The sequence below is a fragment of the Thunnus thynnus genome, chromosome 1, assembly GCF_963924715.1.
Source record: "Thunnus thynnus chromosome 1, fThuThy2.1, whole genome shotgun sequence".
NCBI lineage: Eukaryota > Metazoa > Chordata > Actinopteri > Scombriformes > Scombridae > Thunnus > Thunnus thynnus.
This window is the reverse complement of record NC_089517.1, coordinates 5089022-5108774: the sequence shown is the minus strand read 5'-3', so window position 1 is coordinate 5108774 and position 19753 is coordinate 5089022. Positions and strand designations below refer to the sequence as shown.

The 19753-nt window shown below is 38.1% G+C and overlaps 1 protein-coding gene across 2 annotated transcripts; it reads left to right on the top strand.

The window, feature by feature from the left end:
* The first annotated feature begins 4070 nt into the window (after window positions 1-4070).
* Window positions 4071-19266, top strand: csnk2a2a (casein kinase 2, alpha prime polypeptide a). Of its 2 annotated transcripts, XM_067606300.1 has the most exons (13): window positions 4072-4299; window positions 6117-6408; window positions 7186-7297; window positions 9351-9452; window positions 9662-9712; window positions 9891-9950; window positions 11473-11556; window positions 12741-12851; window positions 12937-13038; window positions 14048-14148; window positions 15533-15681; window positions 16509-16596; window positions 18234-19266. In XM_067606300.1, the coding sequence occupies exons 2-12, from the start codon at window positions 6302-6304 to the stop codon at window positions 16580-16582; spliced, it is 1053 nt and encodes a 350-aa protein (XP_067462401.1). In that variant the 5' UTR covers window positions 4072-4299; window positions 6117-6301; the 3' UTR covers window positions 16583-16596; window positions 18234-19266. The 2 variants fall into 2 exon arrangements, with proteins under 2 accessions (XP_067462486.1, XP_067462401.1); XM_067606385.1 differs by lacking the exon at window positions 9662-9712 and having other exon boundaries at window positions 4071-4299.
* The last annotated feature ends 487 nt before the right edge of the window (window positions 19267-19753 follow it).

Here is a 19753-nt window from a genome sequence, read left to right as displayed (position 1 = left end):
AGGGAGGCACCTCCCAGGACCTGAGGAGAGCCTACCAGCCCAGACCCAACCACCACCACCACCACCACCACCACAGCATAGACCTCAGGAGAGCATCAGCCAAACCCAGTCTGCACAAACCAACCCCAGACCTAGAACCACACGACCTCCCAGACCTTTCACACCACCACCACCATTACCACCATCACCTCCACAGCAGCAGCAGGAACAGATCCAGCCAGGCAGACCGTCTTATTCTGAGGTGGTCAGAGGAGCAGCAAACCCTGCCCACAGTGAACTGAGAGGCATCCAGGACATGCTGAGTACATTATGCTCTCATCTTACGGGCCACAGTCACGGTCAGTGGTAATGAGCGGGTAGTGCTTCTTTAACAAAAGGTTCACAAACTAAACTAAAGCACTGCATGCACGCACAAGTAAAAAACTTGAAATTTCTAGTCTACATAATCATCACATTGTCTTTCTTTCTTTTTAAAATGACTTACAGTTACAATGAGATCATTTAGTATATCTGTTTGGAATAATCAGGGTTTAAACTCTTATTTATTTGGTTTAAAAAGTCGAAACCTTTACTTCCTGGGTAAGGTTAATGATGCTGATGTTATTTTGCAGGAGACTTGGTGCAAAGGAGACGCCCCTACTGGTTGTCCCCCTAATTATAGAGAGTTTATGGTCCTATTAACAAAACCAAATGGAGCCACCGAGGTAGAGACTCACAGGGAATGTTGATGTCTAAGTCAGAACAAGCAGACTCAATAGAAATAATGAAAAAAGGGAAATATCTGGTTAAAAATTAAAAAAAAAAACTTTTCTCCACCATAGAAGAAGAGATCAGTCATTTCCAGGCTCAGGAATCTGTGCTGATCACTGGAGCGAACTTTAACGTCCACATCCTTCCCAACAGGAATAATCATGACAAAAACACAAACAAGGGTGGAAAACAAGTCTTGCAGCTTTGCAGAGCGCCGTGTCTGTACATCGTCAATGAAAGGCTGCGAGGAGACTCCTCTGGATGTCATAAGTATTGTTCAAACCTTGGCAGCAGCACCGTTGATTATACTCTAACAGATTTAGACCAAACATCTTTGAGAGCCATCACGGCGAAAGAACAAACACCTCTATCAGATCACTTTGTATCTGAAAAGAGCAGACGCAGATAACATATGTTCTCAGCCCTGTAAGCTGGACAAAACAAAGAAGTGATACAGATGAGCACAAAACAGCCTGGAGCAGAACCAGGACGTAATGGTCAATGAAGAAATCCGGTCTCTTCTAGACTCCTCTCTGGTCCAGATCCACCCTTAGAACTCAGAGGGTGTGGAGCTGTGTCTGGTAAACATTAACTACATATTTGATCATTTTGGCCCCATTATTAAACTTAAAAATGCAAAACAAAACAACCCAAAGAGGTTTGATTCAGACTGCAAAACCATTAGGAAGACATTAAGTCTCCAACCAAAAACACAGGAATCCAGGAGCTCCGCCTTAGTTACTGTGAGACTCTAAAACAATATAAAAACACAACAGAGCAGACGAAGAACAATATCTACAAAACTAATTATGATTCATTGAAGAGGCTCTGGGGTCAAATAAAGTCTGAGGAAACTGGAACTTATTTACCAAGAAACGTTACAACGAACAGTCCGTTCAAAATGGAGAAATCGTTTTTAAATCTCTGTAGAAAACCTCCAAAGAATCAGGCTCAAAAACTGGGACTGAACAGGTGAACCCAAGTTCAGACACTCAGCAGCGAGGAGACAATGATATGATAGGAACAAAGGATTTATGTTGAAGGCTGGGGAAAGGGAACGCAGTCCTGGGGAAGCTGGGGGAACTTGAGGTTGAAGCTTAAGTTGGATCATGACAAACAGAAAGATCTTGAAAGACCTATTAAGAATGATTAGACCCCACTGGATTATTCTAGCACAGAATTAGAGCTGGAAGACGAACTGAAGGTCCTGCAGCCCATATAAACATGTGGGCCTGATGGCATCTTAAATGAGATGCATCCTAAAGGCCATCACACCCAGCATCCCAACATCCCAGCAGCTACAGAGGTATCTGTGTAAGTAGTGACCTCGGGAAGTTATTTGGCTCTGTTCTAAATCCAAGAATTATAGACTTCATCATCTGTCTTAGTTAAAATCATCAACATCATCCTTTAACTCTTTAGACCAAGTTTACCAGATGACAAGAGATGCTCAAAAGCTGTTAGAGATTCTGTAGATGTAAAAATTTGCGTTTAAAGAGATGGAAAGAAGAGCGATGAGAGAGTATACGTAGTTGTATAATAATTAATATAGCCTATACTTTAGTCTGTAATGTAGCAGAGATGCTACAGTTTTCATGTTATGATTTTAGGCGGGTCAGGACCACTGTGGAATTCAGTTATATTAATTTTACTGTCAATATTCTGCATAACACATTGAGTGTGTTATATGCTATTTATAATTATTGTTTATTTTATTTCATTAATATTTTTTTGTCTTTGCATGTCCAAGTCCCACTTTTGGATTGAATCTGTCTTTTGGTTTTCTTCTCTTTCTCTCTTATGTTTCATTTTGTGAATATTTGGATAAGTAGATTGTGCACGGATTGTTTATGACACAAATAAACATTGAAACTACAAACTGATAAATGTTTGCTTAGTTTTTATTTGTACAAATATTTTAGTCTATTTATTTTTAGTGGTGGAAGAAGTACTCAGATCCTTTACTCTTCCTGCATGAAAGTCCTACTACAGTAAAAGTACATGTGTATTATGAGCTTGATGTAGTTAAAGTATTGCAGTAAAAGTACATAAGTATTATGAGCTTGATGTAGTTAAAGTATTGCAGTAAAAGTAGTGGTTTGGTTCCTCTGACTGATATATTATTATATATGACATCATTAGATTATTAATAGTGAAGCATCAGTTAGAGCAGCATGTTACTGTTGTAGCTGCTGGAGGTGGAGCTAGTTTACACTACTTTATATACAGTTAGCTAGTTTAGTCCAGTGGTTCCTAACCTAGGGGTCGGGCCCCTCTGAAGGGTCAGCAGATAAATCTGAGGGGTCGTGAGATGATTAATGGGAGAGGAAAGAAGAAAAGATCTTGTTAAAAAAATTTCTTCTTAATGACCATTAAACAATAGAGACCGGAGCTGAAGTATCAAAATTTGACAGAATTACAGCAACACACAGAATGAGGTTACAAAGAAAAAGGCTCCAGAGGAGCCTACAACAGGGTTTTATACACCTTAAGTGGGCGTTACAGTTCTTTTCTTAATCTATCAAATACAAACTGGCTGTTTTCAGTTCTGCTTTCCAGGAGCCGTCCTGCCCAACTGACCCCCAGATGACATGTCTCACCCTTTCTCCAACAAATTTTAATTTCTACATCTTCCTCTTTATAAATATAATGCTGAACTTCCTTTAACCGTAGCTTATAAGTCTGCTGATGTTACAGAGTTGCAGTACAAGACAGGAACATTTCATCATGATCTAGATAAAATAGTAACACTCACACACAGTGTAATCATAATTTTTATAACAGTTCTGATACACAAATCTGTTTTCAGTTTCTGGACTTTTTCTCTAATCTTTGATTTTTGCTGAAATATTGGATCATTTGAACATTTATTGAAATTAAAGCATGTGAGAAGTTTAGAGGGAAAAATCACTGTTTGGTGGAGTTGTTAACAACTCATAGACATGTGAAATGTGACCCTGACTACACACTGCTTTTTGTAAGATGTAAAAAGCCAAAAAAGGTTGGAAACCACTGGTTTCATCTTTAACAATGTGTTGTATTTTAAAGGCTTGTTATATTATCCATTGTGTCAAATTATTTTCATCTGAAAAGGAACTAAAGCTGTCAAATAAATATAGTGGAGTAGAAAGTACAATATTTCCCTCTGAAATGTAGTGGAGTGGAAGTATAAAGAAGCATCACATAGAAATAATCAAGTAAAGTACAAGAACTGTAAAATTATACTTAAGTAAATGTACTCAGTTACTTTCCATCACTGTTTATTTTACGTTATAGTCGGTTATTAGTCAGTTATGGATTTTCAGGTCACCGAGCTTCTTGGTTCACTTCCGGGTGATGTTTACCGCAAAAAGGAAGACCCTCCTAGTCCTGCTAACGAATCGCTGCTAGATGTTCCACCACCTTAAATGACAGAATAATTAAATCGCTGATGCTGTGAATATTACTCACATTATCGATAACTTGAGAGGGGGAGGGAACACGTCGCCGTGCGGAGAGAAGCTGCTGCTAACGGGCGGAGTTCGGACGCCTCTACGTTTCTTCGACGAGGTTAGCCGGCTAAGTTTAACCCCGTTATTGACTTAACATTTCACTAATGTCGAGTGTAATAGACGGTGTTTTATCGACACATGTTTAATGTACAAAATCATGCTAATTTACAATATATATGTTTATCTGTCTTGCTGCATTCCAGGTGCAAATATTACGATTTTATGTTTTGCTAAGTAAGCTAGGTCACCGTAACAAGCTAGCTGGTTATGAGAAATGATCGTAAATGATGCAGAAATTGGTTTGAATTTGAAGATAGCGTCGCGAAAACTGGCAAAAAAAATAATTTTAACACGCTTTGTCTTCATTTTAGATTAAAAACATTAGATTTTGTGGGTGAAAAGGGCCCCGGGGAGCCCGTGTCGTGACGATATTCATTCTATTCGATTAAAAATATCAAGGAACTGATTCTGACAGGGAAACGAAATTTGACGTGACACCTGTCAAACTGCTGTTTTGTTGTGTGTGTAAAGAGATATTAGAGTTTACAGCGTGTTTACAGTCTCTGTGTCCAGATGTGACACTGGTTTTACATCCAGATGTGGTTTGGATGGAAGAAAAGCAGTGAAATCGACTTTTTCTGTCACAAATATGTCACCGTGACACATTTGAGAAGCTACAACCAGCAAATGTTTGGTATTTTTGCTAAAAAAAAAAAATAAATAAATAAAAAATTACAAAACGGTCATTCGATGATCAAAATAGTTATCATTTAATTCTTTATCAATCGATTAATTGTTGCAGCTCTAGTTTTAAATTGTCTTCTGGGTCTCCTTGGTAATCTAATCCAGATTTAACAAATTTAAGTGTATTGTGGATTTTGCATAGAGCTGCAACGATTAGTTAATTATCTGCAACTATTTTGATAATTGAATAATTAGGCTATTTTAATCATTTTTCTAGAAAAAATGCCCCAAAATTGCTGGTGGCACCTTCTCAAATGTGAGGATTTGAAGCTTTTCTTTGTTGTACATGTTAGTAAACTAATATTTTGATGTTTTTAATCTAATTTTTAGACATTTTATTGACAAAATGATTAATGGAAAAAAATTAAGCAGCAAATTGAATGAAAATAATCATTTGTCTAGAGTCCAGTTTCCATAATAATCTAGTCCTGCTGTGACAGTTACAGCGCTTGTAGTCTGGATTAGAGCTGCAACAATAAATTGATTAACGGAGTAGTCGACTGACAGGAAATGAATCTCCAGATATTTGATAATGGATCAATCGTTTTGAGTATTTCTTTAGGGGAAAAAAAATCTAATTCTCAGATTCCAGCTTCTTAAATGTGAATATTTTCTGTTTTTTTTTTTTTGTTTCCTTTAATACTAAATGTCTTTGGGTTGTTGATTTTTGTCTGTCTGGACAAAACAAGAGATTTGAGATCATCATTTTGGGCTTCAGGAAATATTGACAGATTAATTGATAATGTAAATATTTGTTAGTTCCAGCCTTTACATGTGTAATAATCTAGTGTTTTCTGAGTGAGAGCTGGTCTAATGTGGTCTAGATGGAGAAAAAGCAAACTCTGTTCTCACAAATAGAATAAAAGTCTCACAGACATGAAACTGAGCCTCCTTGATGATGTAGTCCAGGTTTGACAGCTGGACCTTGTCTGTTGTAGTCTGGAAGCCATCTTCCGTATTGTTGCATCCTTTATTTGCATTTCTCTCCTGAGCCTCGGCCTCTTCCTCTCTCTCTCTCTCTCCTCTCCTCCGTCTTCCTGCAGCTGGCGGGTCTTCATCCCTTCCTGCCTAACATCCTCCTCAGGGGCTTCACACACTCCGTCATCGTCGCTCTCTCTGTCTGCACAACAGCTGCGTCAGACCGGCCCGACTCTTTTCATCAGAAAGCACAAGCAGCCAAAGCCAATGGTAAACAGCACGGCGCGGAGGTCTTAGAGCCGCATATCCTGGAGAGTCGCTGCGCCGCCTTCCAGTATCGGGCCAAGAAGTATTCAGCGCAAGGCGAAGGTCCTCGACACCGAGCCTCAAAGCTAGCGATGCCCGGATCCACGCCGGCCAGCAGCAAGGCTCGGGTGTACACCGATGTCAACACACAGAAGAACAGAGAATACTGGGACTATGATGCACATGTGCCAAACTGGAGGTACAGCTGGATGTTATGTTACATTACTGCCAACATGAGAAGAGTGCATGTTATGTAGGTTTATGAGCCATTTATTAACGCTAAAACAACTTATCTATTAGTCAATCGACAGAAAATTAAGTGATTCCAGCTTCAAAAAGTGAAGAATTGCTTTTCTTCTCTGTTTTATATCAGTTTAAATATAATATTTCAGCAATTTGTAGCATCAGCTTGGGCTCTGGGAGCTTGTGATGTGTATTTTTTTACTACCTTCTGACAATTTAGTGACTGAATAATTAATAGATTATTGGCTATAATCATTCCGCTTGTTCATACTGACAATGGAAGTGATGGAGGACAAAATCCACAGTCCTCCTTCTGTGCAAAAAATGTATTTAAAAGTTTATCTGAAGCTAATCTGAAGCTTCAGCCTCCAAATGAGTCAAATCAAGTAGATATCTTTCAACCTTACAGTCTTTTTAGTGTCAAACTCCCTCTTTTTGTCACTATAGTTCTAACTTTTAAATGCATTTTTACACTAAATGACTGTTTGGACACAATCACATACACTTTAAAGTGAATTTGAAGCGTTCATATGGACACCTGACTGTTGTTATAAGACACACTTGGAAAATTGCAGTCCTGTTAAACACAAAGCCAACATTTCCCACACATGAACCTCCTCCTACGGGCCAAACTATTAACACATGTGTGGTTGCGATCGATGTGTTTTTAAGGTTGATTTCCTCTTGATCTGCAGTCACTAAATGTTTCCACTCTCCTTTTTTTTCTCTCCAGCAATCAAGACAACTATCAGTTGGTGCGTAAACTGGGTAGAGGGAAGTACAGCGAAGTATTTGAGGCCATAAATGTGACCAACAATGAGAAAGTGGTGGTGAAAATCCTCAAGGTGAGTCGCACACTTACCTTCTTTTGCTTCCGTCTTATCTTACAGATTTATTTGCAGGACGTACTTGATCTCCAGATGTAACGTTGGTGGTGATTGTAGTTTATGTCCATCTGAAGTTGGTTCATCTGCACATTATTTGAAAGATTTTGCAGCGTGATTATCTTCAGTGATGGGAAGATTCCTCTTGTGAAAATATATTAATCTACTGTAAGAATGAACTTCAGTCTGTGCATTTAATAGACTCTCTACAGAAACACATGTAGGTTACTGAACACAGATCACCAGGTCAAAGTTACAGCTATAAATAATGACTCTGATGAGTCAGTTGTTTGGGGGAAACTGCTGCTCATATTTTAGGACCTTTTCGGCCAGAAAAATAAGAGAAGAAAGAACGATGAGAAAAGAGCAAAAACAGCAGAGCGTCTTTAAGCAGGAAGTAGCTTTTCACACCACATAAACGCTCAGTCATATAGATTCCTTAAGACGATGCAACAGGAAGCTGTACATTTAAAAATAGCTAAACGTCTCAAGTGATAACCAGAGAGACCAGGCTTTTTTTTTTTCCAGTACATTTAATTTAATGATGTTTCTGCACATCACACGTTGGCTACACCTGCTGGTTACATGTTAGTAAAAAAAACAGCTCTAATGGTTTAACTCAAGTCTTTGTGTATAAAACAGAATTTCTTGCTTTCAGTTTTTCTCCAAATCAACAGAATTCGTGTGAATATTGTTAAAAACAACATCCTTCTTCCCAACATGACGGCACACAGAGTTTCACCTTTTATTGCCAATGATGAGGAGTTTACACATCAGAGAGTCACTGACTTCATATCAGAGTCAGTTTAAAGTGTGACGCAGCTGAATTTATTCGACACAGATCGGATGATATCGATTAGAAATTAATTTTTCAAGCAATAATTCACTGATTCCAGCTGTTCTAACATGTGCACTGGCTGCTTTTCTCTCTTATTTGATGCCAAATTTAATATTTTGGGGGTTTTTGGACTGTTTGATACACAAAACAGGCGATTTGTTTCTGTCATGGTCATTTTCTGATGTTTAGTCCAGAGAATAATTAATGGATAATGAAAATAGTTGTTAGTTGCGGCTCTAATTTGACATTTATGGAAATAATCTGCTGAAATCATTAGATGTGATTTATTGAAACACACTTAAGTGTGTTATTACACGTGATGTTCAAAGCATTTTTAAATCCGTGTTTTTAAGCAGGTTATCACTGTATCGAGGATGAAGTGTCAGTGTTTGACAGAATAACATTTTACATACATTTACCAGTTTATTAGCTCCTGCTAGCTAAAACCAGTGCAGTCTAATCGAACCGCCCATCAATAAACCAGTAAACCCCCCATGATGACCTTCATGAAGGTCATCATGGGGGGTTTTTGCAGAGACGTGTTGGTTCAACATTACAGTTATTTTGGAGGCTGTAGTGCTTTTTCTAATTTAACTGACAATAGTTTAATAAAAAAAATAATAAAATCTTAATAAAAGTGATAAACTTGCAGCTCACAGTATGTGAAAATAAAAACTGCTTGTAAGACTATTTGGGTTAAAAATGAAACATGAAAAAAATGTCAGTGGCTTGAAAATTAAAAAGATGAGTTCACAGTCTGTCTTAAAACAGTCAGGAGCCCGAATCAACATTAAACCTGTTTTTCTTGCTGTAATCATTCGTCCTGTTCATACTGACCGTTAGAAGATCCCTTCATAATGACCTTACAATGGAAGTGATGGAGAACAAAAATGTATCTCAAAGTTTATTTGAAGCTAATATGAAGCTTCAGCGTCCAAACGAGTCAAATCAAGTAGATATCTTTCAACGTTACAGTCTTTTTAGTGGCAAAGTTCCTCTTTTTGTTACTTAACTTCCACCACAGCTCAACAAGGAAACACTGTCCGAGGAAACAACTAAAAACAAAAACTCCAAATACTTTATTTTTTTTCGTGCTTAGATATGAAAAGTTTGGTCCTTTCCACAGTGTATCAGTTTTATTCAACATGGATCTGAACCACCTGTTTTCTTCTGCAGCCCGTCAAGAAGAAGAAGATCAAACGTGAAATTAAGATTCTTGAAAACTTGCGCGGAGGAACCAACATCATCCGTCTGGTGGACACGGTCAAAGACCCGGTGGTGAGTCAGACTCCTGCCGTCACTTTGCTGCACGTCGGCATGCCAGCAGCTGTAATCCAGTCATGCTTGTAACTCTGTGTGTGTGTGTGTGTGTGTGTGTGTGTGTGTGTGTGTACAGGTGTGTGTGTGTGTGTGTGCGTGCAGTGATAATGATCTCCACCTACCTGCTGTTCTCCTCAGTTTAAGCCTTGTGTTGTCCTCTCTTGCAGTCCAGAACACCAGCGCTTGTCTTTGAGTGCATCAATAACACAGATTTTAAGGTACTTAAGTTTGGCCGAGATCATACACGCAAAACTAGCAGCAGATACCATCCATGCAGAGGCACTGATATCCATTATTAATACGATGCATAATCCTCCAGTCACTGTTTTACATGTATGCTGATGACATGTAATGATTTTAAAGAAACATTTCATCCGTTTTCCATCTGTTCTGCAGGAGCTTTACCAGAAACTGACAGACTACGATATCCGTTACTACATGTATGAGCTTCTCAAGGTAAAAACATCATCACCCTGTGACTTCATTTATTTATTTTAATGTTGTTATTCACCCACTTTTATAATGAAAACATGTGAAAGTTATCGCTGCCATGACTAAGAGACGCCTGATGTTGACGTGATTTATAAAATCTGTGTTTGGAGGAGTTATTTCCTGTGATTAACAGGAAGCAGAGTCGTGCTCAGATATTCAGAAAAACAGACAGGAAATTCAAGGTTTGAAGCAATTTAAGGACAAAACAAAGGACAGAAAATTAATCAACAACAACTTTGGGGTATTTGCAGGTTCAGAAAAGTTAAGTTTATGCAAAAAAAGACCATAAAAAGGTATTAAAAAGTTTAAAAAATGTAGAAAAATCCTCTTTCCTGCAGCAGACAGTGATCCAAGTTATGAAATGTTTTTGTATCTAATATGTCAAAACCTGATATATCTATAAACTATAAGTGGGATTGTTTGGACGGTGGATTGTTTGTCACTACTGCAGCTACAGTAGCAGGAAAGTTTTTAGCTACAATGAAGCTAATTAATAATGATAACTGGTTAATACATCCATCCATGTTATGTTGCTTATAAGAGTCCAGGCACATTAATTTAATGAGGAATTACTGTTAGATTGCTGGGAAGTACTGAAAAAAGGTGATATTATTATTATAATAATAATAATAATAATAATAATAATAATAAATAATTTTAGGCCATATTGTTACTGCTTTTCAATTATACTTCATAAAATGGTTATTAAATTGAATTGTATGTGGTATTAAAACAATCTGAAATTTAACAGCTTCTCAAATATGAGGATTTGTTGCTTTTTCCTGTTTTTATATTATTGTAAATGTAATAATTTGTGTTTTGACTGTTAGTCAGATAAAATAATAAGAAGATGTGACCTCTGTGGATCAATCAAATCAGAAAACTAGTTGAGCGTTAAATTAATAATGAAAACAAGATGAACCTCCTACTGGCGGGAAATTCATGAATGCTTGGAAACAGTTTTTCCAAATCATTTTTTCCATTTGATGCTCTGACAGTGTTTATGGGTACCGTCATACACGACACCCTGACAAAGACAGATAAATACCTGATGAGAATATTAATTATAGGAGGGAAAAAGTAGCTGCAAACAGATGCTCCGTCACTACAAGATTGGCTCAAAATTATTTATGAAATGTACATAACGGAAAGAATAATAACACATCTATAAAAATGCAAATGGAAAAATGTAGGGGTTCAAATGGATGAAGTAGATTTTTTTGTCTAGTTATTTCTATATTAATATGTATTTATGTAAATGAGATTTATGGACTCAAATGTCTTACAAACCTGGACTGTGAATGAATGAAAATAAGATGAACCTGAACCAACTGATGAGGCTTCATGTTCATCATGATGGATTATTTATTATGGTTTATTATTTGTTGCCTTCATGTTGATACATCAGACCAGGCTGATGATGATATGCAGAATATACAGAGCAGCTGATGTTATTGATTGAATACGTCCGTGTTTGTTCTTTCAGGCTCTGGACTACTGTCACAGTATGGGGATCATGCACAGGGACGTGAAGCCCCACAACGTGATGATCGACCATCAGCTGAGAAAGGTACCGCCGACCCTGTTCACTAACAAACTACCAGCAAAATCACTGTTTGTTTCTACCTGTAATTATTTAGAGAACAGCACCCAACAAGTGCAGATAATCCACCTGTAAGAGTCCACCAGGATGTAAAACAACATTTCTGAGCTGCGTCACATCATGTTGTATTTTATGGTCGTTCACTAATCCATAGTAGAAATAAGTGAGTACAGACTGTCATCGACATGTCTGGTCCACTGGGTCAGATCCAGAACTTTATATTTTACACAGCAGCAGCAGAAGATAAGCAAGGTTTTTAATTTAATATGTTTCTGGCATATTGAGCTACTTGATCCAAAATCCAAAGGTTCTGGTTCAAAACTATTAAACTGGTCATTTGAAGTTATTGATATAATATGAATGAAAGTTTAACTGGACGATGTGACTCCTGTGACGCGATCAGCTGGAGAGAAGACGTCTCACTCTGTCGGAGTTGTGGGAACCACAGAAACACTCCAGTTTTTCATGTTGTCCAGTTAATCGACGTTAGTTTGAGACGTCTGACGTGTGAGCTGAATGTTTTCTTTACTCATGTGAAAGACACAGTTTAGAGTTTAACTGAATTGTGCATTTTGCCGACCGGGACGTCACACCGGTGTGCCCAAATAACTTTTTCACAATCTCTCGCTCTAATTTTCACACATATACGAGCGTTGTTGTAAAGAAGAGCAGCGCTGCAACACCAGCAGGCAGGGATCGCCATCTGATTGGCTTTCTTTTTATCAAATCAGCCCTGATATTGATCCTTAGGTTCGACTGAGGGCATCTGTTTGATTTAAAGCTGCATTATTAAATATTTTTATATGAAAAATGGCTCAAATGACTGTATGATGTCTTTCAGCTCATTGTTTTGGTTTTACGGCCCACAAACTTTACCGTTACGGTTCATCAACCTCGCTTCCAGTAGCAGCAAAAAAAAACTTGTCATAGCTGCTTTGTTGAGAATAAAAACATTACGGGTAAAACTGGATGATGACTTGGTTTGAAACACCTGAAGCAGACCTGACACTCCTTCTTCAAACTCTCCTAATATAGATGAGACACCATCTTTCCTTCAGAAAAGGTGAATAAAAAGAATAGCAGCATTTCACTCTGTCAACTAAAACCAGTTTGATGAGTATTTTTTTTTTTTTTTTTTTTGCTCTCCACAGCTGCGTCTTATAGATTGGGGTTTGGCAGAATTTTACCATCCCGCTCAGGAATACAACGTCAGGGTGGCCTCTCGCTATTTCAAAGGCCCGGAGCTGCTAGTGGACTATCAGGTATCCGCTTGTTACACTTCACACGTCTCTGACGTCTCTGTCTTCATCCATCGCTGTGTGATTTTATCCTCTTTTTTCCCTCCAGATGTATGACTATAGTTTGGACATGTGGAGTCTAGGCTGTATGTTGGCCAGCATGATCTTTCTGAAGGAACCGTTTTTTCATGGCCAGGACAACTACGACCAGGTAACGTTGTGTCCGATAAAGATCTCATGTTCCTGTCATGGAAGATAAAACGTTGCAATCAGGGTGTTGAAAAGTCATAAAAAGCATTTAGAAAGTATTAAAAAGTCTTTAGTTAGAACCAGTTTTTTGGGAGACGTTGAGTCAGTTTCAGTCAGTAGTTTAACTCATTGATTAATCTACCGATCACTTCCTGGATCAGTAGTTCAGTCTGTAAAATGTCTGATAATAAATGTCTTGTTTTGTCCGACCGACGGCCCAAAACCCAAAGATATAATATAAGATACAAGAAATTAATAAATATATAAACTAGAGCTGCAACGATTAGTCGATGAATCAATCGACAGATGATGATTGTTAACTATTTAGATGATCAAATAATCATTTTAATCATTTTTTAAATTAAAAAAATGACAGAAATCTGCTGGTTTCAGCTTCTGGTGTGCGATCATTTAATTCTTTTTCTTTGTCAGACGTGATAATAAACTGAATATCTTGTGTTGGACGAACAAAAAAAGATATTTGAAGACATTTTTAACATTTTATAGACTTAATGATGAATTACTTACTGGAGAAAGCAACTGACAGATGAATCAATAATGAAAAGAATCACTAGTTGCAGTCGATATAAAACAGAGAAGCTAGACTAAAACTATTTATCGATCAACAGAACAGCTGCAGATTAATTTATTGATCGACTGAATGCTTCAGTCCTACAAGCATCAAACCTGCAGGAGGCGCTGAAGGACATTAATTAATCATTTTATGATCGGTTAATCCAACCATCAATATTCCGTGACTCATCTGAGTCCAAACCCTGTTAAATGATTTATTATTTATTATTATTTATTAGCAGGAAAGCTCTGATATCTAACTGCAGGCTATGTGGTAATAAAAAGGTCTTAGATTATATTCAGTGAACACGGCAGAAACGACAGACATGTCAGACGTTGTTTTAGTGATAAAATGAATCTACGGTTTGTGTTAAATGTTCTTTCGTCTTGTTTCCCAGCTGGTCCGCATCGCTAAGGTCCTGGGCACCGACGAGCTCTTCGGCTACCTGCACAAATATCACATAGAACTGGACACTCGTTTCAAAGACCTGCTGGGACAGTGAGTATCAGCACAGCAACGCAAACACGATTAACGTTATCAGTTTCCTGATAACAGCTGATACTCAGGAGCGCTTCCAAGTCTCTGACTGATAAGCCGCCGATGATTCAGGCAGGACAGTAGCGTCTGCTGTCTCGCGTCCAGCCATAAAGAAGAAGCAGCGTGTTGCAACAAATGATCTCTACTGACTTCACATTTCAAGTGAAAGTGACAAAAAATCAGTCGACTAAAAAGACAGAAAGGTGCTGTTTGTTTGTTCAGTTTGAGATTGGAACATCACTACTATGAGTCTGAAGCATCTCGTACCAAAAACATTTAACACTTGGTCAGATTCTCAGTCTTTGATCAGTAGATCAGCAGGGGAAGGACCTTAAAACCGTTTAACCTTCTCATTGATTATCTTTTATATACAAGATGCAAAGTACAGCAGCTGTTCCTGCTAATAACTTATCATAAGTCTCTGAGATTGGCAGCGTTGTGTTAAGAACGTAGATAAACTAACTTATCTTAATTAATATCTTATCTTAGTTCATTGAATGGATCAGTTCTGTGTCTTCATGACACTAAACATTGGTGTTTGTGTTTGTGAGAGCAGGTCAGAAGGACTGAAATAAGATTTTATCCATTTTAAATATATAAAATAAAAAGAAAATCAATATTTGATGGTCAGTGTTGATATTGCCGCCACAAATAAATCAATGAATAGGAAACACAACACTGACATATTATCACATTATAAAGCTGATGGTGAACGTGTTCGCAGACTGTCTCGGGTTTTTCTTTTGTTTCAACTCTTCCTGGAGCTTTATTTTAGCAGCTCTCAGGAGGCGGAGCTAAATCGACTTCCAGGTGCTCGCGAGGCGGGAAGGTTTTGGCTCACAGGACCGTCACCTCTGATTGGTCAAGCATGTGTTGTCACAGCAACAGCAGCAGCAGCAGCAGCAAAGCAATAAGTCGGATAACACCGACTACAAGTGACACTTTTCACATTTCACAGTAATTTGATCTTTGATTAGTGCAGCTTTAAATCATCATTTTAGTTATTTTAGACAGTTTTATTCAAATTAATTTCATATAGCTGCTCTTTGTTGTGACAGAATTCAACACTGATGAATGAAAAACACTTTATATTCTTCAAGATGAGGTGTCGAAAAAATGTAGTTTGACATCAAAACTAACAGGTTTAACTGAAGATTCTTTGTACCAAACTAAATGATTGTTTTAATAAATTATCTCTTTAACTTACATGTTTAAGCAGAAAGTATTTTCTATGTTAACTGTATGAATCAGGAGCTAAACGACGGTTATTCAACGTGTTCTCATCGTTTACATCAGACCAACGTGAGCGCTGAGTTCACGTTAAAATGCTGGTTTGTGTGTTCAGACAAACACGGAAGCGTTGGGAGCAGTTCATCCAGACGGAGAACCAGCACCTGGTGAGTCCGGAGGCTCTGGACCTGCTGGACAAGCTGCTGCGTTACGACCACCAGCAGAGGCTGACGGCGGCGGAGGCCATGCAGCACCCGTACTTCTGTAAGTCACAACAGCACCGACGGCCATGAAGAGGAACTGCTTAAATATGCTTTTAACAACAAGACACACTTAGAAATGAGATGATTGATGATTGTTTGATGATTATTTTGAAATTTGCTTCTTTTGACAAGTCGTATCTGTATTTTTGTATTTTTTTAAGTATTTTTTTATGGATGAAGCTGCATAAATATAAAACTGGAAGAAAAAAAACATACTAAGGCTTCACCACATGTCCTGTATCATAACTTTAAATGTGTGTTTTATCATTTATATGTAAAACAAACAGAAGGAAGTTTTATTCCAGAAGACGTCAGACTTGTGAACAGTCGCAGTACAAGAAACTTGTCAGTTAACTGGTGTTTAGACATTTATCTATAATCTAAGAGTCATTTGGGCTGTAAAACGTTAGAAAATGGTGAAAAATGTCGACTCACGAAACCAAAGATGTAACCAAAAATGTCTTGTTCTCCCAACAACCCAAATATATGTAACTTACTATCAGAAAAAAACTGAAAATATTCACATTTATGAAGCTGGAACCAGATAATTTTAGCATTTAAAATAGTTGCCTGTTATATATGTGCCTTTAACCCTTTTAACATTGTATTTTATTTCATTTATATTAGTATTTTGATTGTTTTAATATGTGTTAATGAATTATTTATGTCCCTTTAATATTAAAATTATCCTTTAAAATAGTTTCATCACCAGTTAGCTTGCGTCAGCAGGATGAGACGCGCTGTACCTGGTCGTGTGCCGTTGTTGCAGATAAAGTGACTTGTGTGTGTCGATGTGGGTGAAGTGACGGTGAGTCTTTTGTCTCTCAGATCCTGTGGTGAAGGAACACGCGAACGCCAATACAGACGGCACAAAGGCAATAAGCAGCTCGAACGCGACATGATAACCAGAGAGCAGGTAAACCCGTTACCCTGAATCTCAACCATCTCTGTTCACACTAACAAACAAAAGACATTTCATTTCCTTTTAGCCGTTAAGTGCGTCGACGCCGCCGCACCGACGTTCAGATAAAAGTCGGTTCTGCACATTTTAACAGCTCTTTGTATTTGTTCTTATGTACATTTTTTAATTATATCCATTAGTTTCACTAAGTTTGTTTAGCTCTTTGCTAATAAACATCTTCAGGAATGTGAATCTCTCCTAAGTCCGTCTTAAAACAACAGTCAGGAGCCCAAATCAACATTGAAACATGTTTTTCTTGCTGTAATCATTCCTCCTGTTCATACTGACCATTAGAAGATCCCTTCATAATGACCTTACAGTGGAAGTGATGGAGGACAAAAATGTATCTCAAAGTTTATCTGAAGCTAATATGAAGCTTCAGCGTCCAAATGAGTTAAATCAAGTAGATATCTTTCAACATTACAGTCTTTTTAGTGCCAAAGTCCCTCTTTTTGTTACTATACTTCCACCACAGCTCAACAGGGAAACACAAAGAGGGAATTTGATGCTAAAAAGACATTTGAAGGGGATCTTTTATTATCCAGTATGAACAGGAGGAATGATTACAGCGAGGACACACTTGGAAAAATTGTGAATCTGTCCTTTAAGCCCCGTTCGGACGGGTTTAACATCACAGGGGGAGGTGGGCGATGAAATATTCTACTGTGCTCCTCGGTAATTTAACTCACGGCTCCAGACAGGATCTGGTCTGTAATAAACATGAACATTCAGCAGCACAAAGCCAAAAGCCTCCTCAGAGGGCTGCAGGAGAGTTGAAGGTGAGGCAAAGATACCGTGTCAAAAATCCTTCTCGGACTCATAACTCGGTCAGTTATCCAGTGTGACTCACACTTCCTGAGCATATCAATATCTCTGATGTCCGTCACCACAATCCACTTAGAAATCAGAGGAAAAAAAGCTTCAGAGCATCTCTGAGAATCATCATGTTTAAGTTTTCTTCCGTATCAGAGTAATCCAGTGATAGTTGTCTGTACATCCATGTTACACTGCTAACAGGAGCTGCTAACAGCATTAATGTACCAAAACTAAAGAGGAGCTCACATTACAACAGCTCCTTGCTCTCCTGACGGGTTTTATTTTTTTCTGTCGTCATATCGGTTCCCAAACAGGTCGATATGTTGGTGTCAGCATGTTTCTATCAGATTAGCAAAAACATTTTTCACACAAGTCAAATTTCATACTGAGCCGAGCACTGAGAGCTTTTTTTTTTTTTTTTTTTTTTTTTTTTAAGTGGAAGGAAAAAGTTCAGAGATCCACTTTAAAAATACAAGAAGATGGGATTTAAATTAAAGAGGAGCAGTTAACTGCAGCTGTAATTATAAGTAGGGCAGGGTTGAAAAATGACCCACATACGCGCTCCAGACTGGATTAAAATGACCGACCACCTCCCCTCGAGAAATAAATCCAGTCCGAACGGAGCTTCAGTCTCATTTATTACAAATCTAGAAACATTAAAAATGAGGGTTTTCATGTTCCGGCTGCAGAAAACTCGTGATACTGACAGTTTCACAATCTTAAAGTTTGTATTTGACTCTAACTGTTGTGTGTTTTTTCTCTCTTCTCTCGTTCAGGAAGAATCTTTGTTACCTCAACTTGTGACCTTTTCGTGGCAGAAACCTCTGCCTCCACATCAACAGCCATACTGGAGCAAGATGTCAATTTTGCAGCATACACAAACACGCACGGATTAAACTTCTCCCAACAAAGCCCAGGGAATCTACGCTGCTCGATCCGAGTCACAGATGAATCGGATCTGAAATCAGATCTGAGCCCTTCCTCCTCCTCCTCCTCCTCCTCTTCTTCCTCCTGCCCCTCCTCCCCAACATTTCCCTCAACCTGTTTTTAAAATGAGCAAAGTGACTGTTGTTGGATCAGTATCAAGCCGGTGTTGTGCTGTACAGACGTTTGTCCGTCATTACGACGCTGTGGTGACCTGAGATCCAGTTCCAGGTATTAGCACTGAGTGACATGGAGGCTCTTTTCTGCTATGGATAGAACAAAAGCTATATTGAAAGAGAATAAACCATTTTTATTTAAAAAAAAGTGTGTGTTGAAGTGTTATTTCCTCACAACAGAAGAAGTGAAACTCTTAACTTTTGTTATCAGTCTCTTACAGTCCAGACTGCTGCGTTTCTGTTCTTAATTTGGCCCTAAAGGGGACATATTCGGCTTTTTCTGGTTTTCCGTTATTTATATACTGTTATGTCAGATATCTGTGTTAGCTACACATCGTCAAAGTTTCAAAATTTGAGGTGAACATGCGTAGAAATGGTCCCTGCAAGTCAAAAGCCAGGGCTCAGCCTGCTCTGAACGCGCTGTTTTCAACTGTTTTTTCTACTTTACGGAAGAGCTGACGTCGGCTCATCTCGAATGCCCAGTAATGGCCGCCTGCTCCGTAGCCTTTGTTGCTAAGGTTGTTCACGTTGTCCGCTTGTACATTTGGGATTGGACTCCGGCTTGAACATGTACTTCAGAAGTTTACATTTAGAGTAAAGAACAAGAAAAAAATAGTGAAATCCAAGGGACTTCATAAAGACCCAGTACAAGATAGATGAGTTTTAACTGTAAATCATGCAAAGATCTTCCAATAAAACCTGGAAATGAGCACTGATACGGCCCCTTTGAATGATTTTTATAAATATTTCTAATCAGTTAGCTAAAATACTTTACATCTAGTGTTTCATAGAGGAGCTCAATCTATCAAAAACTAGACAAAACCAAGAGTCTACTGAACTAAATGCTAACGTTAGCATGCTAACATTCTGACGTTCAGCTATTATCTTAGCTGTGTCCAATTTCTAACTACATAGTAATTGTATACAGTATATACTACATGTATTAATCCTCACAGTATACTGTTTTTTACAGTTAGTATACAAGAAATCAACATACATTGTTTTATACTAGCAGGAAATGATGCAACACCTGCAAATAGGCAATCAAACTGCGACTTTAGAAAACCGCCAGTGTCTGACAACACACTCAAAAAATCAAGAGCTCTTTAACCTGCATACCAGCTGTTTGGAGTTAACTTTAATTTTGTCACTTTCCCAGTATGAAAACACTAGTTACTCAAAACCTGTTTATAATA